The 19,875-nt window shown below is 51.9% G+C and overlaps 2 protein-coding genes across 5 annotated transcripts; one reads left to right on the forward strand and one right to left on the reverse strand.

Annotated features, from left to right (window-relative positions):
• Positions 1 to 466: 466 nt before the first annotated feature.
• TOP3A (DNA topoisomerase III alpha) lies at positions 467 to 12,115 on the forward strand. Of its 3 annotated transcripts, none has more exons than XR_014176415.1 (20): positions 467 to 1,111; positions 1,824 to 1,883; positions 2,148 to 2,221; positions 2,390 to 2,465; positions 2,673 to 2,781; positions 2,984 to 3,127; positions 3,447 to 3,617; positions 4,510 to 4,610; positions 4,701 to 4,775; positions 5,152 to 5,234; positions 5,866 to 6,073; positions 6,494 to 6,679; positions 7,018 to 7,147; positions 7,796 to 7,909; positions 7,994 to 8,159; positions 8,729 to 8,872; positions 9,062 to 9,184; positions 9,847 to 10,532; positions 11,274 to 11,731; positions 11,777 to 12,115. XR_014176415.1 is itself a non-coding variant. In XM_081965456.1 (19 exons), exons 1-19 carry the CDS (start codon positions 923 to 925, stop codon positions 11,444 to 11,446), a joined length of 3,012 nt encoding a protein of 1,003 aa, XP_081821582.1. In that variant the 5' UTR covers positions 467 to 922; the 3' UTR covers positions 11,447 to 12,115. The 3 variants fall into 3 exon arrangements, 1 of the variants encoding a protein (XP_081821582.1); XR_014176416.1 differs by having other exon boundaries at positions 11,274 to 11,727; positions 11,804 to 12,115; XM_081965456.1 differs by having other exon boundaries at positions 11,274 to 12,115.
• A 487-nt stretch (positions 12,116 to 12,602) lies between these two features.
• On the reverse strand, positions 12,603 to 19,569 carry MIEF2 (mitochondrial elongation factor 2). 2 transcript variants are annotated; one of them, XM_081965457.1, is made up of 4 exons: positions 19,415 to 19,569; positions 15,692 to 15,958; positions 14,405 to 14,576; positions 12,603 to 13,748 (listed from the first exon to the last, which is right to left on the reverse strand). In XM_081965457.1, exons 2-4 carry the CDS (start codon positions 15,836 to 15,838, stop codon positions 12,691 to 12,693), a joined length of 1,377 nt encoding a protein of 458 aa, XP_081821583.1. In that variant the 5' UTR covers positions 15,839 to 15,958; positions 19,415 to 19,569; the 3' UTR covers positions 12,603 to 12,690. The 2 variants fall into 2 exon arrangements, with proteins under 2 accessions (XP_081821583.1, XP_081821584.1); XM_081965458.1 differs by lacking the exon at positions 19,415 to 19,569 and adding an exon at positions 19,024 to 19,082.
• Between the last annotated feature and the right edge of the window lie 306 nt (positions 19,570 to 19,875).

The following is a 19,875-nucleotide window of genomic DNA, read 5'->3' on the forward strand; positions in this document are numbered from 1 at the left end:
TATGAATATTATGAGGATGGTGAGATGATTTTTAGATATCATTCCTCCCTCCTGTTCTCCCCAGAGCAACCGCCCTGAGAGGTGGAATCCAGGGCTGAGCGACAGCGACCCTTTATTTGCTACCAGCGGCTGCTTCCCCTTTCGCAGAGGGAGTCCCCGAAGTTGCGCAATCGCTGCCCTTTCACGGCAGGGCCGTCAAGCGAGCGAAACACCGTCCCTTTCGCCTCTCCGCCAATCCGCTTTGCCAAGGCCTCTTACGACGGCGCTGGGCGCGAAATACGGCTGGGAGCTGAAGCGGGAAGGGAAAGAAGGGCAGGGGGAGCAGGTCCAGCAGGCGCCCCCCCCAAGCGTGGGACGATCAAGTGGAGGAGGGGGATCGCTGGGGGAGGGTCTCACAGGCTTGGAGGGGAAGCTCTGCCTTGCAGGCTGAGGGGGGGGCAGAGGAGGGGGCTGGGGGCACCACCCTGATCTTGGGGAAAATAAAAAGTGGGGAGGGGGAGACTCACAGAGCAGGCAGGTGGGTGGCCAGAAGGGCCTGGGGTCAGCCTGGCGCTGGTGGGTGCCTGATGATGGGGATCTGGGGAGGGTCTCTCCTATTGTGGGCCAAGTAGGAGAGGAGCTGCTACCCCACCAGCCCTGGGGGAGAGACTGGCGCCTGAGCCCCCCCCCCCCCCGGATTGCCTGAGTGAAGCTACACCCACCCACCTCCGCTGCTGCCCTTGGACTCAGAGCTTCCACTTCGGAGAACATTTGGGGTCTCCCTATACGTCCCTGTAACCTGTGGAAACTTGGGGGACCAGCCCTAAGAAGGGGTCCACTCTCTTTCGGACCAGACCAGAGTTCTCCCTTGGCCAACAGACCTTCATTGCCTGGAAAAGGAGCTACCGGGGACTCACGATGGGCCGGCCGGCTGGGTTTTAGGATGTTGGGCCAGGCCAGAGGGTTGGCTTGGGGAACCGTGAGGTTCTTCTCCTGCTCCTCCAGCCTTTGCTTCAGGCCGACGACGAAGACCATGGAGCTTCGCAACCTCCAGAAGGTTCTCTGTGTGGCAGAGAAAAATGATGCCGCCCGCGGGATTGCAGACATCCTTTCGAACAGCAGGATGAGGAGGGTAAGGGAGCAGGGAAGCCGACTTTCTGACCCTGATTGCGAGATTTCCCCTGGTCAATGGGAAGATACACCGTCTTTGGGATGACTTGACAGGAGCCAATTCATATCAAGCTGAAATCAATATCCAACTTGTTCAGCTGAATTCCAGTTTATTAAATGAGCCGAAAATCATTCTGGCAGAGGCGTGGGAAATTCAAACACCATTTCTACCATTAGGTCTCCTAGAACAGCTGTTAAAGTACAGAAAATCTGCTATGATCCCAGGCATTTATTTCTGTCCATGTTGGTGGGCTGAAAAGCTCTTTTACACCTAGTCCATTGGTTCCTAAATTGGGGGTAATGTCCCTCAAGGGAATAATCTGGGCCTGTTGTAAGAGTAATGGAGCGATTTATAATTGCATGTTTGTGAGCTGAAGATCCAGCCCAGGACTGTAAAATAACAGCCTGGGATTTTGGGGTGGGGGGCAATAATGCCTTTATTTGAGACTGCAGAAAGAAGTAAACGGATCAAGCAGAATCTGGTCTAGTCAAATTCTACATAGAGCCAATAGTAGCAAAGTTACATCCTATATATAAGTAGCATGGCTTACTGCTTGATGCCATAACCATCCTGAGAGGTTTCTCAGGATATTTATCTGAGTATTGTATTGATTATTTGTTTATTTAGCTAAGATGCTTTTTTGTGGATTAGAATTGTTTGCTTTTCTTTCCAGAGGGAAGGAATGTCCAAGTACAACAAGATCTATGAATTCCAGTATCAATTGTTTAACCAGGTTTGTGTCAAATAGTCCATCACAATTCTCTCTGTGCCTCTTATCACCACATCCGTAAGTGGATATAACAGTGGTGTTATCAATAACTTTTACTTTATTGCTTTGAACGATACAGTCAAGTGGCAAAACAAGTATTCTTAATAATAAGAATCTAAATGGATTTAAAATCTAAAATGGATTTTTAACTCTGTAAATATGAATCCACTTTTGCAAAACAACGCTTAGCATGACCAAGAATAATGTATCTTCCTCTGTTTTATGCAGAATGTAACTTTGATTATGACATCTGTGTCCGGACATTTGCTGGCTCGTGATTTCAAGGCACCATTTCGGAAATGGTATGTATCAGCAGAACAGGAAGGATGATTAACTTTCTGCAATTATATAATCAGACTTTGAACAAGGTAATTCTCCTTATAGGCATAGATGTCTCTAGAATCTAGATAGCATTTTTAAAAAAATCTTTTCTGTTTCCCGCATGCCTTTCTCTGATGCTCTTCCAATAGGCATAGCTGTAATCCCTTGGTCCTTTTCGATGCAGAAATTGAGAAATTCTGCCCTGAAAACTACATGGATATTAAGGTTTGTGCTGCCTGCAGCCTCCTCTTTTAAGAAGAGGCAAGGTATCCTTCCTCCTTTTCTGTGGCTGCAATCTCTGGCTGACGAAGAATGTGCCTTGTGTCCAGCCACGGACATAAGATAAAATATCATTGGCTTATCTCTTATTTCAGAAGAGTGACTCTTTCTGCTCCGTTGTTTCATGTTGCTATATCCTATTACCAATTCCAGCGCACCCTCGAGCGAGAGGTTCAGCCGTGCCAGGCCCTGGTGATCTGGACCGATTGTGATCGCGAAGGGGAGAACATTGGCTTTGAAATCATTCACGTGTGCAAAGCAGGTGTGTGTGGAGAAAGGGAGAAGGGCTGGACATTCACACATCCTTGTGTGATTCTCCGGGACAGAGATTTTGGCCAGGAAGCCATAAGAGTTTTTATTGGTTGAGTGAGATTAAGAAAGTCTTCCAAATCACGAGTTTCTTCCTCTGCAATGCTTTTGCTTGGCTTCCCCTGACTCCATGTCCTTCAACCTTTCTTGGGCAGTGAAGCCAAACCTCCAGGTGTTCCGAGCCCGCTTCTCGGAGATCACACCCCGGGCTATCAGATCCGCTTGCGAGAACCTCACCCAGCCAGATCCGAACGTCAGCGATGCTGTGGAGGTGAGGCAAGAGCTGGATCTCAGAATAGGTAAGAGAAAAAGCACAGCAGTCAGACCGCAGACCCAAGTGGTGGCTTGAGATATGGAGGAGAGCGATGTCACTAAACACGGGTTGTTGTCAAAGCGAACTAAATCGCTTAATCTTTGTTGTTTGGCCTTCCTAAAACCAAACACTTTCTTTTGATTTACTTTCTGATAGCTGGTGGTTAAAGTGACTTCTTATTTTTCCTCGGAGCCGTTTTGTCCCCAGCTTTTTTGGAAGAGCTGCTGTCGCTCTGCTGCTCCTGTCCAATAACTCTTCCCCTCTTCCAATAGAGGAGTTGTAGTTTCCTTTTCATGTTGGGCCAGGTGCTGCCTTCACCCGGTTCCAGACTCTGAGGCTCCAGAAGATCTTCCCGGAGGTGTTAGCGCAGCAGCTCATCAGCTACGGGAGTTGCCAGTTCCCCACCCTGGGCTTCGTGGTGGAGAGATTCAAAGCCATTCAAGCCTTCGTTCAAGAAACCTTCTACAGAATTAAAGGTTGGGATTTCAGAAGGGGAAGCCCAAGCAGGGAAGCACCTGGACTGAGAAACCTGCAGTGGGAATTGGCTTTTCAAATCCCATGCTTGTTCTTTGCGTTCTTCCCGACATATCACATTCCCCAGTTTTGCGTTTCGCACACCACATTGTCTGGTCTGTTACGGCTTGCGTGTCTTCATGCAGGCAGTCCATCCGCCACTTTCTCGGCCATCCTTGGGGCTGCCCTCTGGGCTGAGGGCAGGTGCCCTTCTCGCAATGGATTCCATGTGAGCACTGCCCACAGGTCCCTATCACCGCAGTCTCGCTTCTCCCGTTTTGTCTGGAATTGGGGCGACTTTGGCTTTTGTTGAAAAATTGTCTACTTAAAGTGCAAAGTGTCAGAATTCCACGTAATAAGCCCATAGCAAGCAAAACTCCGAGGCAGACGAATTCCTCAAAGAATAGCTTTATTGGATGTATCATATTGGCACAGATCTGGTGAAAACTGACTCAGAAGGGTCCTGTGGTAAACGTTTTCCCTCGACCCCCAACAGTCAGTCCCATGGTCCAATCAAGGGGCTGTCTGGTTGCTTGGTGACATCACTCCTTCCTCTGGCCAGGTGTGGGAATGTCCTTGGTTCCCAAGAGAAAGTATTTTATTTTGGCTACAAAACCCCAGCTGCCTCTAACCCCCCTCCCTATCCCTCAGCTCCAGGGTGGCTTCAGTCAGGTCAGCTCCAGGGTTGACACAAAGGCTGCCTTGCTTGACCAGCCATCTCCATTTTGGACTCCGGCAGCTGTGGAGAAGAATCGCCTTCCCTCCCACGCAGGCATCTTTCTGCAGCTGCAAGCAGAACGGTGGCCCGGGTTGCCCCGGGTGAGGCCGAGCCTTGATCTATCTCCTCCCCTGCAGTGACTCACGACCACGAAGAGGGCACCGTGGACTTCAGCTGGAAGAGGCACCGTCTCTTCAACCACACGGCCTGCCTTGTCCTCTACCAGATATGCATGGAGGTAGGTTAGCCGGCCAGCCTGTCGTCTTCCTATCTCACTTGGCAAGGAGCTATGAAGAACCTTGCCTTCTGCACCTTGCCTTTGTCTTAGGCTCCTCGGGCCACCGTGGTGGAGGTTGGAAGCAAACCCAAGAGCAAATGGAGACCTCTTCCGCTGGACACTGTGGTAGGCTTTGGGAGAGAAAACCATTTAAAGTCCGGATAAGAAGAGCTCTCAGCTCAGTTTCTGATCCAACCCCCCTTGGCAGACTCTCTTTTGGAAGTTGGACGTTCAGGGGGGACAGGGAAGTGACTAAACCCGAGGAATGTTTCGGCCTCCTTTGGTGGGAAGTCTGTCCCTAAATTAATCTTTTAACCGTGGAAATGGGTCATGGAGAGAATTGCATGATTCTCCCTGGTTGGAGAAAAATCACTGTTTTTCAAGTGCCATGGAGGCAATGCTCGTGTTCCTGATTCCAGGAATCCTATTGACTGTATGTGGGCAGAGAGGTGCATTTTGCCATGTAGGGATCAAGCGTGTTTTCCCTCTTCTTCTGCCATAGGAACTTGAGAAATTGGCTTCCCGTAAGCTGAAAATAAATGCCAAGGAAACCATGAAGATTGCCGAGAAGCTGTATACACAAGGGTAATAAAAGCAGCTATTTTTCTGTGGGTAAACTCCCTGTAGGATGAAGCCTGCTATTGATAAGGGCTAATACCATAGGATCATGATCTTTCAGTTCCATTGGGGGTTTTTTTCACCAGGAAGATTTATTTTAATATTTCTTCTCTCCCATCGTCCCCCATCTCTAGAGTTGGTTGGTGCAAGCTAGAAACACAACTAAGCAATGGGTTGTGTGAAACCAGATCGGATCAGGAGGCTGAAAATGCATCTCCTAAAAGGAGAGATGGCCCCGTGTTGCTCTGAGAAAGGGGAGAGGGGAGGGGGGGCATTAGGGCAGCTCTCTTAAAATACCCCAGGAGGGGCCATGGGAGGAACTGCGAGGCCTTGCAGTCTCCTAGTTGGAATTGCTTGTAGCTGAGTAAATAATTAAAGTCCCGTTTCCTAGAGGGCAGAAGAGGTTATTGTCTAAAGAACAGAAAAAGATTCCTTTTGAAAATAGACAGGAAGAATAGTTCAGCAGTTGAAATGATACAAGGGATTTTTTTATAGCAAATGAGCAACAGCCTTAATGGGTTCACACACACAGAGGGTCTTTCATAAAAAGCACTTCTTAAAAAGTAACTCCCCCCCCCTCCTTTCCTGCTTTTTAAAGGTACATAAGTTACCCCCGAACAGAGACCAACATTTTCCCCAAAGACTTAAACCTCTCCCAGCTGGTGCAGCTTCAGACCCAAGACCCCCACTGGGGAGCCTTTGCGCAAAGGATCCTGGACGAAGGTGGGCCCACCCCACGGCGGGGGACAAAATCCGATCAGGCTCACCCTCCCATTCATCCCACCAAACACGCCGGGAACCTGCAGGTGAGTCCCCAAGACTGACTGGCCAGCCTCAGGTGCAGCTTTGCTTCCGAAGAGAGAGAGAGAGAGAGCGGTTTGTAACCGGTGCGTTTGGCTAATCCTGAAGAATCTGGAAAGTCAATGAAGCAGAAAGCGTCGCCTTACAAAATGCCCTTTTCTAAGAGGACAGGAATACATTTTCTTCTGGTTCAAAGCGGGAATATTTATTCCTGGAATCTCCAGGTGGGCTTTTCAGGCAAACCCCAGGTCTCATTTGAAAGGAGGGGAAACGTCTAGGGAGGGTGTGCCGAATTCCTTGCTGCTTGTGGGGAAGGGCAGGGTTATCCTAACATCTGTACGAATCGGTTTCTCCCCCATCTTTCTCCTGCTGCCAAAAATCTCTTCATTTTCCTCCCGTTGACCCTTTCCTTTGCGTCCTACAAGGGCAACGACCAGCGCCTGTACGAATTCATCGTCCGACACTTCCTGGCCTGCTGTTCCGAAGATGCTAAGGGGCAGGAAACCACGGTGGAGATTGAGATTTCCAGCGAGCGCTTCGTGGCTCACGGGTTGATGATCCTGGCCAGAAATTACCTGGAAGTCTACCCTTACGAAAGGTGGAGTGACAAGGTGGGAGCGCTCGATAGTAAGCAGAGGAGGATCAACTCCTTAGGAGAGGTCGTCGTATCTTGAGAGAGGGAGAAAATTACTCATTCATAGTCTCCATTTGAACTATCACTGCAGAGGTAATCTTCAACATACAGTCCCTCACTCATAGATCATTACCACTACAAAGCCTCACTTTATGACGGTCATGACTTAGGAGCATAATGGGCAGACTCCGTTCCGGTCGGAGGTCAAGGTCTACTGTATCCCTTTCTCCCGTCCTTCCTTAGCTCCCCCATGTAACCCCATTTCCTCCCTGCCTTGTCTTCCTTCGCCCCCTCCCCACCACTTTGGCTCTGCAGGTTATCCCCCTCTACGAGGAGGGCTCCTGCTTCCAGCCCACCACGATGGAGATGGTGGAAGGGGAGACCAGCCCACCCCAGCTGCTCACCGAAGCGGATCTCATTTCCCTGATGGAGAAACATGGCATCGGTCAGTTCTGCCCCGGCTGCCGAGCAGAGATGTTCTCTCGCTCACCTTTTAGAGTTTATTTTGTGTGTTGTTGTTGTTTTAAATTTACGTTTCAAACTTGTATGTTGCCCATCTTGCCAAAGGCTTAAGGATCTTTCCATACACCGATGGCTACTTTGCCAGAAGCTTTGGATTCCCTGCTGCAGAGCGTTTTTCTGCCTGGGAGGCCAGCGCTGGTGGCTGAACAGGCGAATCCGAGAGCGATTTGGGAGAAAAAAGGGGGCCAAGGATTGTGGGCATCCTGGCCAATAGCAGAGGGAAGGGATATTGAAGCTGGGCTGGATTGGGTCCCTGTTGGTGTCAGGACCTCCTTGGGTTATGACGTAAATATTGCCAGGGGTGCAGAGAGCTCACCTTGAGGGCTTATGAGTGAGTGTAACTACAGTTCCCAGCATGCAGTTGTGGAACCGTTGAGAGCTGCATCTCTGGAAGGCAGAAGGTTGGGCTTGGGGTCAGTGGATGGAAAGGGCTCTGCAGCTCACCCGCTTTGAGGTGCGTGGGATTCTGGGAGTTGAAGTCCTCCCATCTTAAACGTTGCTGGGTTGAGAAGCTCTAAGGAATGTGAGCCCCAGAGGAACCGGGGCCTCTCACGCCACGCTTGGCTTTCAGGAACTGACGCCACCCACGCGGATCACATCGAGACCATCAAGTCCCGCATGTACGTGGGGCTCACCCCAGACCAGCGCTTCCTTCCGGGACACCTGGGGCTGGGGCTGGTGGAAGGTAAGAACTGACCCCCTCTAGAAACCTGGCTCTCCCCTTGAGCCTTTCCTCCGCCCACTCCTCTTTCCGCCTGCCCTCCTCCAGGCTATGACTCCATGGGCTACGAGATGTCCAAACCAGACCTTCGAGCCGAACTCGAGAACGACTTGAAGCTGATTTGCGAGGGGAAGAAGGACAAGTCCCTCGTGCTCCGAGAACAGATCCAGAAGTACAAACAAGTCTTTGTGGCCGCCGTGGCCAAGGCCAAAAAGTAAGGACTGAACAATCCCCACCCCATCAGGGAAAATTGGAGCGGGGGGGGGGGGGGGTTGGTAGCCCCTGCCTGTACCACCTCGGTTGGCAGTGGATGGAGAGGAGAGGAAGAGCAGTAAAAAGGCCAGGGGAAGCTGCAAATAGATCCCTCTTTAAACCTTCGTTTCTTGTCTACAAGGGAAGTATCTATTTCAGAAAGTTTTAAAAAGATACGTCACAGAACTTTTATCGAGTTGGTGTGGCTAGTTCAGTGTGGGACGGTGTTCAGTGTAAGCCCTTCCTTGATCAAGATCAATTATATAAGCAAAGAACTGGGTAATTTCTGTATTTATTTAGCTGCCCCAAAGAAACTGGGCGGGGAGCAAAATAAATACACAGTAATTAGAGAGTTTAAAACAACAGTTACAGGGAGTGCAACCCAACAGCAGGTGGAAAGCCACGAACTTTCTCCTGAAATCGTATTTTATGCATTCACATTTTCTGCACAAATACTTAGGATCCATGAATCCTTGCTGGGTGTAGTTGATGGCAGGAAGAAATAAACCAACTTCCATTTTTTCGCCTCAGGTTGGATGAAGCTTTGGCTCAATATTTTGGGGAGGTGGCTCAGGTGGCTCAGGAGGACGACATTTACCCAGCGATGCCTGATCCGGTTAGGAAATGCCCCCAGTGCAACTCGTACATGATCCTGAAGACCAAGAAGAACGGAGGGTGCGTTGGCATGCTGCCAGGAACACAAGCTCTACCTGGTCTAAACAGGAGATGTTTTATAGCCACTTTACCCATCCAAAAAAGCACTAATTGGAAAAAATATCAAGCCAGCCAGACCCATTTTGACAGTTGGTCAGTTAACTGCCGTCCCTTCTGCTTGTTCTGATGTTTCCTCTTGTGTTTCTCTAGCTTTTATCTCAGCTGCTTGGGCTACCCTGCTTGTAAATCCTCCGTCTGGTTTCCCGACTCCGTGCTGGAAGTCAGCAAGGATGATTCTGTCTGTGACGTCTGCCAGCCGCCTCCGGTGCATCGGTGAGTCTCGGCGCAGGGGAGGCCTTGAGCTCCGTTTCTGCTGCCGTTCGGGATGTCCCGAGCTGCCAGGTTTTGCAATCTTTGAATTTCAGGCCGCATTAGCTCCTTCCCGGCCCTCCAGTTCAGAAAAACGGGGGGGAGGGGGGGATTTATCCTGCCTGAGGCACAAGACCTGCCGTCAGCACCCCCCAGTTGGAGGGAAGCCTCCTTTTCAGAGCTGTGGTAGCGCAGTGGCTAGAAGGCAAGATTGCAGGCTGGCTCTGCCCACTGCCAGGAGTTTGATCCTGACCGGCTCAAGGTCGACTCAGCCTCCATCCTTCCGAGGTGGGTAAAATGAGGACAGATTGTTAGGGACAAGAAGCTGACTCTGTAAACCGCTTAGAAAGGGCTGTGAAGTGGTATATAAGTAATAAGCGGTATATAAGTGTTGTTGCTATTGCTATTCGTTGCCTGGCAACATACAGCTGTTTCAGCAGATTGGATTGATACCAAAGCATTCCCTCGCTTTCCTTTCTCATATCTTAATAAACCTGGGCAGTGCCTGAGATGGAGATCCGTTGGCAGAGGGTCACTTGGACGCAGGGTCCGAGCAGAAGCTTCCATGCCGTGGGGCTGCAGTGCCATCAGTCCTGGGCTAATTGCTCCCCTTCTCTCCCCCGCAGGCTGAAACTGAAGTTCAAGCGAGGCAGCCTCCCGGCCGTGATGCCCCTGGAATTTGTGGGTTGCATTGGTGGCTGCGATGAAAATCTCAGGCAGATCCTAGGCTTCAAGTACCTGCAAGGTCCAGCCACTGCTCCAAGTCAGCCGAGGAATCTCCCCAAGGAAGCCCCCGGCTCCCTTAACGGCACGAGCCACAGCCGTGGCCAGCGCGTGCCTGCTCCCCCGCCCCCTCCTGCGCCAGCACACAGGACTCCTCCAGCACTCACCAGTGCGGCCGGGAACGATGCCGTGATGTGCGACTGTGGCGAGGAGGCCCTGCTCCTCACCATCCGCAAAGAAGGGCCCAACCAAGGCAGGCAGTTCTACAAATGCAACACTGGCAGCTGCCGATTCTTCCTGTGGTCCGAGCAGCAGGAGCCTGACAGCAGGCCAAACGGGACCCCTGGCGTCCTGGCACCGGGCTCTTCCCTGCCAGGGCAAAGGAGCGCAGCAGGGCCCAGGAGGGCGGGCTCTGATCCCGGAGCCAGCGCTGGCCGAAGCGGCCCCCTCTGCAGGTGTGAGCAGCCCGTGGTGACCAGGACAGTCCAGAAAGAAGGACCCAACACGGGGCGCCAGTTCCACACCTGCTCCAAGCCGAGGGAGCAGCAGTGCGGCTTTTTCGAGTGGGCAGATGAGAGCTTATTGCCAGGTAAGTGAGAAGTGGGCATCTTGGGATTGGCATAAGCAGGATTGGTGGAAAGGAGGAGGGGAGTGTTGGCATGGCTTTCTGGGAGAGGGAAGCGGAGAGCGGGGGCAGGACAAGAGGTTAGAACAGGGGTCTCCAACCTGGGCAACTTTAAGACTTGTGGACTTCAAATCCCAGAATTGCACAGCCAGCATGGCTGCCTCGGGAATTCTAGGAATTGAAGTCAACAAGTCTTAAAATGACCAAGGTTGGAGACACACACACAGCCTTAAGAGAGACCCTAACCGTGCCGATTGAAGCTGGCTGGGGGATTCTGGGCGTTGAAGTCCATAAATCTTAAAAGTTGCCAAAGTTGGACACCTCTGGGTTAGAAAGTTATAGCTTTAATCTGGCAAGATTCCATCTGTTGGGTGTCTGCACTCGAGTGAATCTCACCGTGTCGTCTTTGGACTTGGACCCCACAGCGAGGTTTGCATGATGCCCCTTTAAATACGCTTTCCTCAAGAGCTTCCTTTCTGGCTTGGGATCTTGCCCAGTTCCAAAGGACAGGAATGTACTGCCAGCAGGAGCTTGGAGTAGGAGAGCGCTGAGGGAGGTGTAGCTCTCTCCAATTTCATCACATCCAAAGATGTTAGGGGAACCACTTTTAAACCTCCGCCCATCAGAGGATACCAAAGTGGGGAGAATCCATTCTCAAGTGACTTAAAACTCCCCATATCTTCTCCTCTCCTCCTCCTGTTGCAGCTGCCTCCACTTTTCCTTCTTCCGTGGGCAAGTGGCCCCAACGAGAGCCTGGGGACAAAGCCAAAAGGTCAGACAGCGACTCCTCTTGGGATGCGCCTATGAAGAGACCAAGGGCGTGCAGCGTTTGCCACCAGCCTGGCCACACCAAAACCAAGTGCCCGCAAAATTGCTGAAGCAGCGCGGCCCACGGACGAGGCTGGAAAAGGCCCATTTGCAAACGAGAGGCTTGGGAGTCGGCTTCTGAAAGACTGGGCCTTCTTTCTTGCAGGCTTCCATTTCTCCCCTCCTCTTCAGTTTTAAAATACTTACAGGTGGGACTGTGGAAGAACTTGAGGCTGGGGGTTTCTCAACCGTGGTCACTTGGAATTCCTGGAGTTGGAAGCCCACCCATCTTCTAGAGGCCACGGTTGAGAAGCAGAGCTTCAACTCCCAGGAGTTCTGGGAGTTGAAGCCCGTAAGTCTTAAAGTTGCCACGGTTGGAGGGTCCTGCTTTAGACTGTAAGGCTATGCTGATGTTTGATTTTAAAAAGCTTTTCTTCTCTTGGGGAATTGAAATGAAATGGGGATCTTTCTCAAAAGACCTGGAACTCACTATGGGGCTGACGCTTTCTTAGAGGACGTGATTTCAAAGCTGAGCAAACTTTTCCCCCGTAGAAATCCTATTCCACCCTCCCTCGATAATTTATTCAAAAGGAAAATATATTTGTACAAAACCCAGAGAGTTTAATATTTCTAACTTCCTGCCCTGCTCAATGCTGTATTCTTATGCTAAGGGCAGCTACTGCCTGCTCTCAGCTGAGGTGGGTAGTCTTTCTTTTAATTAAAATATATATTTGGCTTAAGCTACGCGTGTTGGGTGTGCTGGTATTTAGCCCTCTGCGTAAGCAGTATTGAAAACACCACAAGGTTACATCAGAAGTTGGTTCCTGGGTGCTCAGAAGCGACCTGAGCTGGTTTGCTCGCTTGCTTTATTGATTGATTTATTCGTAAAAATCAGAAAAATCTTCTGCCAAGCAGAGACCCCTCCGCAGCCATCACCCAGGGCCCTGGAGAGGACATGACGTCCAGAGGTGCCCATCCACCAGATTTCAGAACTCAAGCAATGGGGAAATCCAAGAGGAGGGAAGGGGGGATCAGCTACCCTCTGCCACCTCAGCCCTCCAATCCTGCCCTAGGGAGAAAAGACACGCTGCTCCCCAGAGGAGGAGATCCGCTCCGAATGGGGAAAGAATCCGGTCAGAGAGCAAGTACAGAGGGCTTACAATCAAGGGCCATTTTACTTCCAGGAGCTAATACTTTCATTTCATTCGGTGCAAAAGAATTGCAATGGGGGGAGGGAGGGAGGGAGGGAGGGGTGTGCACGGACCTCCCTTTCAGGTCTTCTCCATCCAAAAGGAAGCTAGGAGCTCTGTCCACTCTACAAACCCAGCCCGTCCGCAAGACTGGGCGCGGACAAAGCCTGGTACAAGGTGCAGCCGATCTCGTCAATCTCCTCCGGGAGCAGATGGCTCAACAGGTCAACCCTCTCGTCGAAAAAGCAAGGGAGGGCACCTTTGGCCAGGTACTGGACCAGCTCCTCCAAGACCTGCTGGAGCCTGACGGCCAGCATGTCCTCCGACCAGTCCGGCTCCGTTCGGCTCAGGTGGAGGATCACGTGGGTCAAGTCACTGCCGGTGATTCTGCTCCAGAAAGGGTGTTTTTCAAAAGTGGCCTTCAAGATGAGGAGGCAACACTGCCGGATGCCCCCGTCTCCGGCGTCCAGCTCTTTCAGCTCGGAAACCTCTGCCACGTAAAAACTCCGCCGCCAGAGGTTTTCCACCGGTTCTCCAGAGAATGTGGCGAGGAAGATCTTGCCTTCCGTTTCCACTACCGGGCAGAGGGTGATGTCCAGGAGGACCTGTTCGTGTCTGACTTCCAGCTTGAGCTCCCTGGGAGCCATGGAAGGGCGCACGATGCATTCCAGCAGGCTGCCAATGACCGGCCAGTTGACGGAGGCCACCAAAGTCTTCAGGAGGGCATCGTTGATGGAATTGGATGATAAGTACCCACCTACAATGAACTTGTCCCAGGGACTACTCCCCCGTGTGAAGTACTCCGGGTTACTCCGTTTGATCATCCCATACCATGGATTGTCCAGGAGCGTCTCCTCCCCACCGATCAAGTGCCAAAGATGGTCTTCTAGGGCCAAGGGAAGGTTGAAGACCACCTCTAGTTGGTGTTGGCCAACAAGGTCGTCGCAAAGGTAGCCGCTCAGGGAAATATCCCCAAAGGGCAGGTCCGAAGACTTGTTCTTCAGGAAGGACTGCAGCTCCACCCGGATGTCTTCTGCCAGCTGCTTCCCAACAGCTTTCTCCGTCTCGGAGACGTAGACGTGATCCCTGTAGAACGAGAGAAGTTTCTCCTGAAGGGTGAGGCAGAGCAGGGACTTGGACTGCCCCGAGGAGACCCCCGAGGACAGGATGAGGTCTTTGGAGTCTGCAAGGAAGACAGAGAAAAGGATGTCAGTCACAGGAAGCCAACGTCCGGTTCACTGACCAGAAAGATGGTCTAGTTCTGGGGATCTCCAACCGTGGCCACTTCAACTCCTCAGCCAGCAAAATCTTAAACTGGACAAGGTTGGAGACCCCTGTTGTGCTTCGTCTGAGAGCAGTTCAAGAGTGGAACCAAGGCAGTGGTGAAATTCCCATTTTTTTACTACCGGTTCTGTGGGCATGGCTTGGGCGTGGCAGGGGAAGGAGACTACAAAATCTCCATTCTTGCCCCATTCTGGGGCCAGCCATAGGTGATATTTGCCAGTTCTCCGAACTACTCAACATTTCCGCTACCAGTTCTCCAGAACCTGCTGGATTTCAGTCCTGAACCAGGGGCCTGAAGAGCTGCTGGGTTCTCCTTCCTTAGTTGTGTTCAATCATTAACCAGGGACGCTTTTATTTGGATTTTGGCACTTCTTAGGAACTTGGGATGGATGGGGCCCCGTCCAACTCTGGGGTTAGGCATTTGGGGTTCAATTGTACAAGGCCACCTAGGGAAAAATACACCCCACCACCACCACCGGAGGACTGGAGCAGGTTTCCTCAGGAAGTGCCCCCATCCTGGAAAGACCAACCCCCCCCCGCCCAACCCAACCTCACCTGGCACAGGTGCAGCTGTGACGGGGGACAGCAGGGGCTCCTCCAGATCTTGCCTCCGCGCTTTGGACACCCCCTTGATCAGGCTGAGCTCTTGCCAGCTCTCCTCCAGGGACTTCTGCTTGGCTTTCATGTCGTCATCCTCGCCCGGTGGGCTGGTGGCTCGGTCAATGAACTGTAAAAGGAGAGACCCCCCCTCCCCAGTTAGCAGGAGCCGCTCTGCTCTTGAGGCAACACCACCCTTGGCTGAGCGGGCATTTTTCGCCTGCAGCCAGACGGTTAGAGGTTTCATCGGGGAAACATCTGGGCACATCTGGACCTCTATCAGGTTACTTCCAGACTGCTCTGCAAGCAGGCGCCCTCACCGCAACAAGCACACACACACACACACACACCCCAATGTCAAAATAAGTTCTGAAGGGCAAACCTCTTGAGAAGGGACTGAACCAACCATAAATCTTGCCCGGCTACTCATTTCATGTCTAAATGTCTTGTCCCAGCCAACATCACTTCACAACTGGGTTACTAACCTAACACTGTGATTCACTTAATGTGGCAAGGAAGGTCATAAAACGGGGCAAAAGTCACTTAGCAAATGTCTTGCTTAGCAACAGAAATTCAGGGCTCAATTGTGGCTTTTTAGTCAAGGACTCCCTGTACTTCTCCCTACTTTCTACCCTTCTAAAGAGGCCCAAAGTGGGGTATTTAAAGGACTGACTGGGAGGGCCATAACCTGCGTCATGACATTAAAAAGGAACGTAGATGGCAACAGGGTGGGGAGCTCTGCTCTCTTAATCCCTCCGCTTTCAAGATCTGAGACTCCGGCCTGTTTTGCTGGCAGCCGAACGAAGGATTTATTTATCCCTGAACTTCCAACAAATGTGCGCACGGCAGGCGCAGGCGTGCCCACCCTCACTCCCACCCATTTAATGCTCCACTGAGCCACGACAGGAGGAGAAGCATTAAAAGAAAAATGGCATTTGTGGGTCTTTTACAAATGACAAATCCACAAATAATCCGCTGTGAGTCCCAGCCAAAAAGAGGCCAACGGAAATATTTAGGGCACAAATAGAATTTCCCAAACCCGTCCAGAGCGAGGATGGAAGGACGGCGCTTCCGTGGGCCTGGCCAGTTGAACAGAGACGCACGGCGTCCACTACACATTCGCAACTCACAACGACCATTAGCAAAAGGCAGGTAGCAACAAACAGGACCCCCTCCCTAAAAGCTGCTTTGTCATTGCACAAAATACGCGGGTCGCCCGTGGAGAGAAGAGCCGGCTGGTCTCACCCTCTTGACCGCAAGCGTTGCCAGGGCCAACACAGCTGCGCCGCTGACCCCCAGCACCACCCGGGCGTTGGCCAGCAGCAGGTCCACCAGGCTGCTCAGGCTGCTCTCGTCCTGCCTCTTGCCCTGCTTGCCGGCATAGGCTGCCATCGTCCGTCCTCAGAAGCCAGTGCCAAAGTAGCTAGTGCCAGGGAAAAGTCTTTATGGGCGCAAGCAAGAGAAGGCCGGAAGATTCAAGGAGGACCGGGGCATTCTTGGAAGGCTTCAGACCTGGAAGAGGCAGAGAAGAGAATGAGCTACAGAATGATCTACCTGGCTACCTCAGTGCTTCTCAACCCTGGCAGCTTTTAGATGGGTGGACTTCAACTCCCAGAAGTCCCCCGTCAGCATTCTCTCTCTCTCTCTCTCTCTCTCTCTCTCTCTCTCTCATCTGTCTGTCTATTTATCTATCATCTATCAATCTTCTGTCTGTCTGTCTATCTACTGTCTGCCTGTTTGTCTATATCTATCTATTTATCTATCTATTTATCTATCATCTATCTATCTATCTATCTATCTATCTATCTATCTATCTATCTATCTATCTTCTACAGTATCTTTATATCCACCCATCCATCCATCTACCTACCTATTCATCTACCTACCTACCTGCCATCTATCTGTCATCATCGTCTATCTCAGCCTCAGGACCTTTGAGAAGGGTGGAATTCCCCAGCCAGTTTAGGTTATTTTTTTTGCCCTGGCCAACATTAGTTATATGTTGAAGGATTGCTGGGCGCTGCCCCAAAGTCACCAGGGACCATAATGTAATAAATATCAACCTGTGATGATTTCAAAGTGAACCAAAAACATCCGTATTTTGGCAGGAGCTTCTCTTCAGGGGGAGGGAAGGGGGGGGGGTCTCCACTAGTCAGAGCTGGGTTATCAAGCAATCGTTTGCAACCTTTAACGTGGGTGGGCTTCAACTCCCAGAATGCCCCAGCCCACCTGCTGCACAGTACCCACCCAGGGAAGAGTCGGTCAAGAGTCTGTCTGCCAGCCGCCAACCTTGGTGGGGCCAGGGCGCTGCCTCCCTCCCCCGCCACAATCCCACTGGCATTTATGAGTCGGAACACTCCGCAAGACGTTGCCATGGGGACCCAGAACCATGCAAAAACCAGCCCGGATCCTGCCAGCTGCAGAAAATCGGTCCGGATGGCTTCTCTCGTCCAGGTCCAGGCCAAGGGTCCTGGGCTACAGATGCCAGCCCTGAAGCCAGCAGGGCCTGCCAACCAGGTGCCCCCAGAAGCGTCCTTCACTGGAGCCCCATGGATTCTCCCACCCCCTCCAAGGACAGACAGCTGAATTCCTCAATTCCGGAGCAGAAGGGGTCAGGTTTCTGGATGCTATTTTTGAAGCAGGGTAACAATATCCCGGTGCTCCGGCAGCTTCCCATGGCCAGCCAGCTCCCAAGGCTGGAAGCAAGGCAGGGATGGGCCAGACACCACGGGCGCTCAAGCAGAGGACTCCCAAGCATGTGCAGAAGGCACCGCCCGGTAACTCGCTTACAAATAAGAACCAGTTTACAAATGGAAATAGGCGGCTGCTCCATTTTGAAACAGGGTGCTATGTTGAACTACAAGCCAATCAATTCTCTTTTATTTCTACTGACACCATAGGCCAGGGGTGGCGAACCTTTTTGGCGCTGAGTGCCCAAACTGGAACGCCAGCGCATGTGCCTGCACCGCAGCGCCAGAAACCCAAAGACCAGCTGGCCGGTGTGCGCATGCCTGTCATTTTGGCCATTTTGGAGGCGGTTTTTGGGCCACTTTCAGGCTGTTTTTTAGGCCATTTTCAAGCCTGAAAAACAGCCAGAAAATGGGTCAAAATACAGACTGAAAAAGGCCCCCCAAACAGCCTGGTTTTTAAACCAGAAAAGCAGCTGTCGACAGCACGCGTGTCCAGAGAGAGCTCTGTGTGCCACCTCTGCCATGCATGCCATAGGCTCACCACCACAGCCAAAGGCCTTAGTTGCCCAGTTCACACATGCATAGGATCTGATCTTAAAGCTAGACTTACAGCTTTCTTTCCCTTGCTCTCTTTCCAATGTGTTGGAAGGCCCCCATCAAGCTGAATGCAGCCAACAAACTCCGCTCATTTTGTGCCTGTGGTGCTTTCAGCAGCCAATTTCTTAGAGGGGAACCTAACCTACCCCCCCCCCATTTCTTCTGGGATGAAAGGAATTCTTACAATTTTAGGATGGCCGCTATCCCAGCTTCCACATCCCTGGCATTTCAATTTCCCCCTTTTTATTATTGTTTTCATTCTGTTTATGACCTGGCTTGGGTATGCTTGAAAAAGATTTTTGGGGGAGGGGGGACTAGAAAAAGACCTTTTCGAGGCTCAATCCTAGAAGCTGGCACCTCTTGGATGAGGCCAGTGATCCAGGGGTGGGTCTCACCCCTCTCCAGATCTCAATATGAGCCATCAAGTAATGCACCAGCTAGCAAAGCCACAGTCTGTAGGGTCTGGATCTCTCAAGATTTAATCCCCCACCCCAGCTTTTCCATCACACCAAAGTGATCCCACCCAGCCCCCTCTCTGAGAGTCCGAGAGCTTTGTGCCCACAGGGCTGTTGCAAAATTATGGTTGCCTCCGGAAAGCAGAAAGCAAAATCTCAGAATTTTGGGCAGGAAATTAGATTTGTGGTACAAAATGGGTTGGGGTGGGATGGTGATATCAGGGATCCTAAAATGGAATCCAAAAATAAATGGGGGCGATCCAGCACAGAATTGAGTTGCCTTAGCAAGCCAGGAGGCAGATTTTTCCCCTCCCTGCCCTCCTTTTTGTGAAAAGCTACAATAGGAGGCGTCAGGCTAGAGACCTCAGCAGAGGCTGCAAATTCCAATCCGCTCAGGCCTTTGTGGTTACTAGAAAAATGTGTTTATTTAGAAAATGCCCACAGCTGCCAGTGCGAAAGAATTCTGGGTGGCTAACAACCAACACGCAAGGAAAACACAGCACAATATGACCTCCTAAACTGAACAAAAGGTGAAAAATAATAATACAATCACCTAGACGCTGCATAACTGACCCACAACAGAAAAACCCCTCAAATGGGCTCAACTAAACACCCTGGCCCTGACACCTGGGGAAGAGCCAGCACTTGGGACCTATAGGGCTTTTTTGGGGGGAGGGGGGCAGGTGCCAAGACAGAGGAGGAGAGTTTGCAGAGCAAACAAGGCACGCCAACCCTGCAGAGACGGCCGGAGACCCAAAGCGAAGGCTTTGTTTGAAAGCAACCCCGTCGGTTGTCTTCAAAAGGCCCCGGCACCTAAGCCCCCTCCTTTCCCCACGTTACAAAGCTGCCCCCACCAGCAGTCTCCTCGCGGGCCAAGCCCTCCTTTCGAGGCTCCTTGGAGGAGGACTCTGACCTGCAGGGCCCGCACCACGCAGACGTGCGCAGCTTCCCAGCCGGGGGAGGGGAGGGGAGGGGAGGGGGGGACATTAAACAAATAGAGGCAGGTCTGGAGATGAAAAATCACGCCGACTGTCAGCCCCTTCCCCATTGCAACAAGGCGGCTGCTTTTGACCCCTCCCCTCCCAAGCGCCCTTCCCCGCCCGACCCCTGCCCCTCCAAGACCCCCCTCCTTCCAAGACCTCCCCCAGGCCCCTTCCCCCTCCAAGACCCCCCTCCTTCCAAGACCTCCCCCAGGCCCCTTCCCCCTCCAAGACCCCCGGACGCACCTTCCGAAGCGGCGCCCGCCGACCCTCAACCGCCCGCAGCGAAGCGCGCAGGGCCGAGGTCCGGGACTGAACGGCAGCCAAAGCTCCGCCCCTCTCCCCGCGCGACCAATAGCAGCGCGCCGGCCGCTCCCAACGTTCGGTTCCGAACGCCGAGTATCTCCTGCCGCTTCCGCTTCCCTGAGCTGCGCCGCCTTAAAGGGGCCGCGCGCTTATTCCGCCCGCCCCTCTTCGGGCAGCTGTGCAGGTAGACGATGCTGAGCCAGGAGGCTCCTCTCTCCCCGAGTCCGGCCAGAGAAGACTACAGAAATAAAAAAAGTCAAGGACGGCGCTTAATTTCCTTCTTTTTTTAATCCTCCCTTTTTTAACGTATGCATTTAAATTATTGAAATGTCCCACAGGTAGTCCTCGACTTACAACAGCTCGTTTAGTGACCGACGGAACTTACATCGGCACTGAAAAAA

The sequence above is a fragment of the Natrix helvetica genome, assembly GCF_964273705.1.
Source record: "Natrix helvetica genome assembly, chromosome: 13".
In the NCBI taxonomy this organism is placed as follows: domain Eukaryota; kingdom Metazoa; phylum Chordata; class Lepidosauria; order Squamata; family Natricidae; genus Natrix; species Natrix helvetica.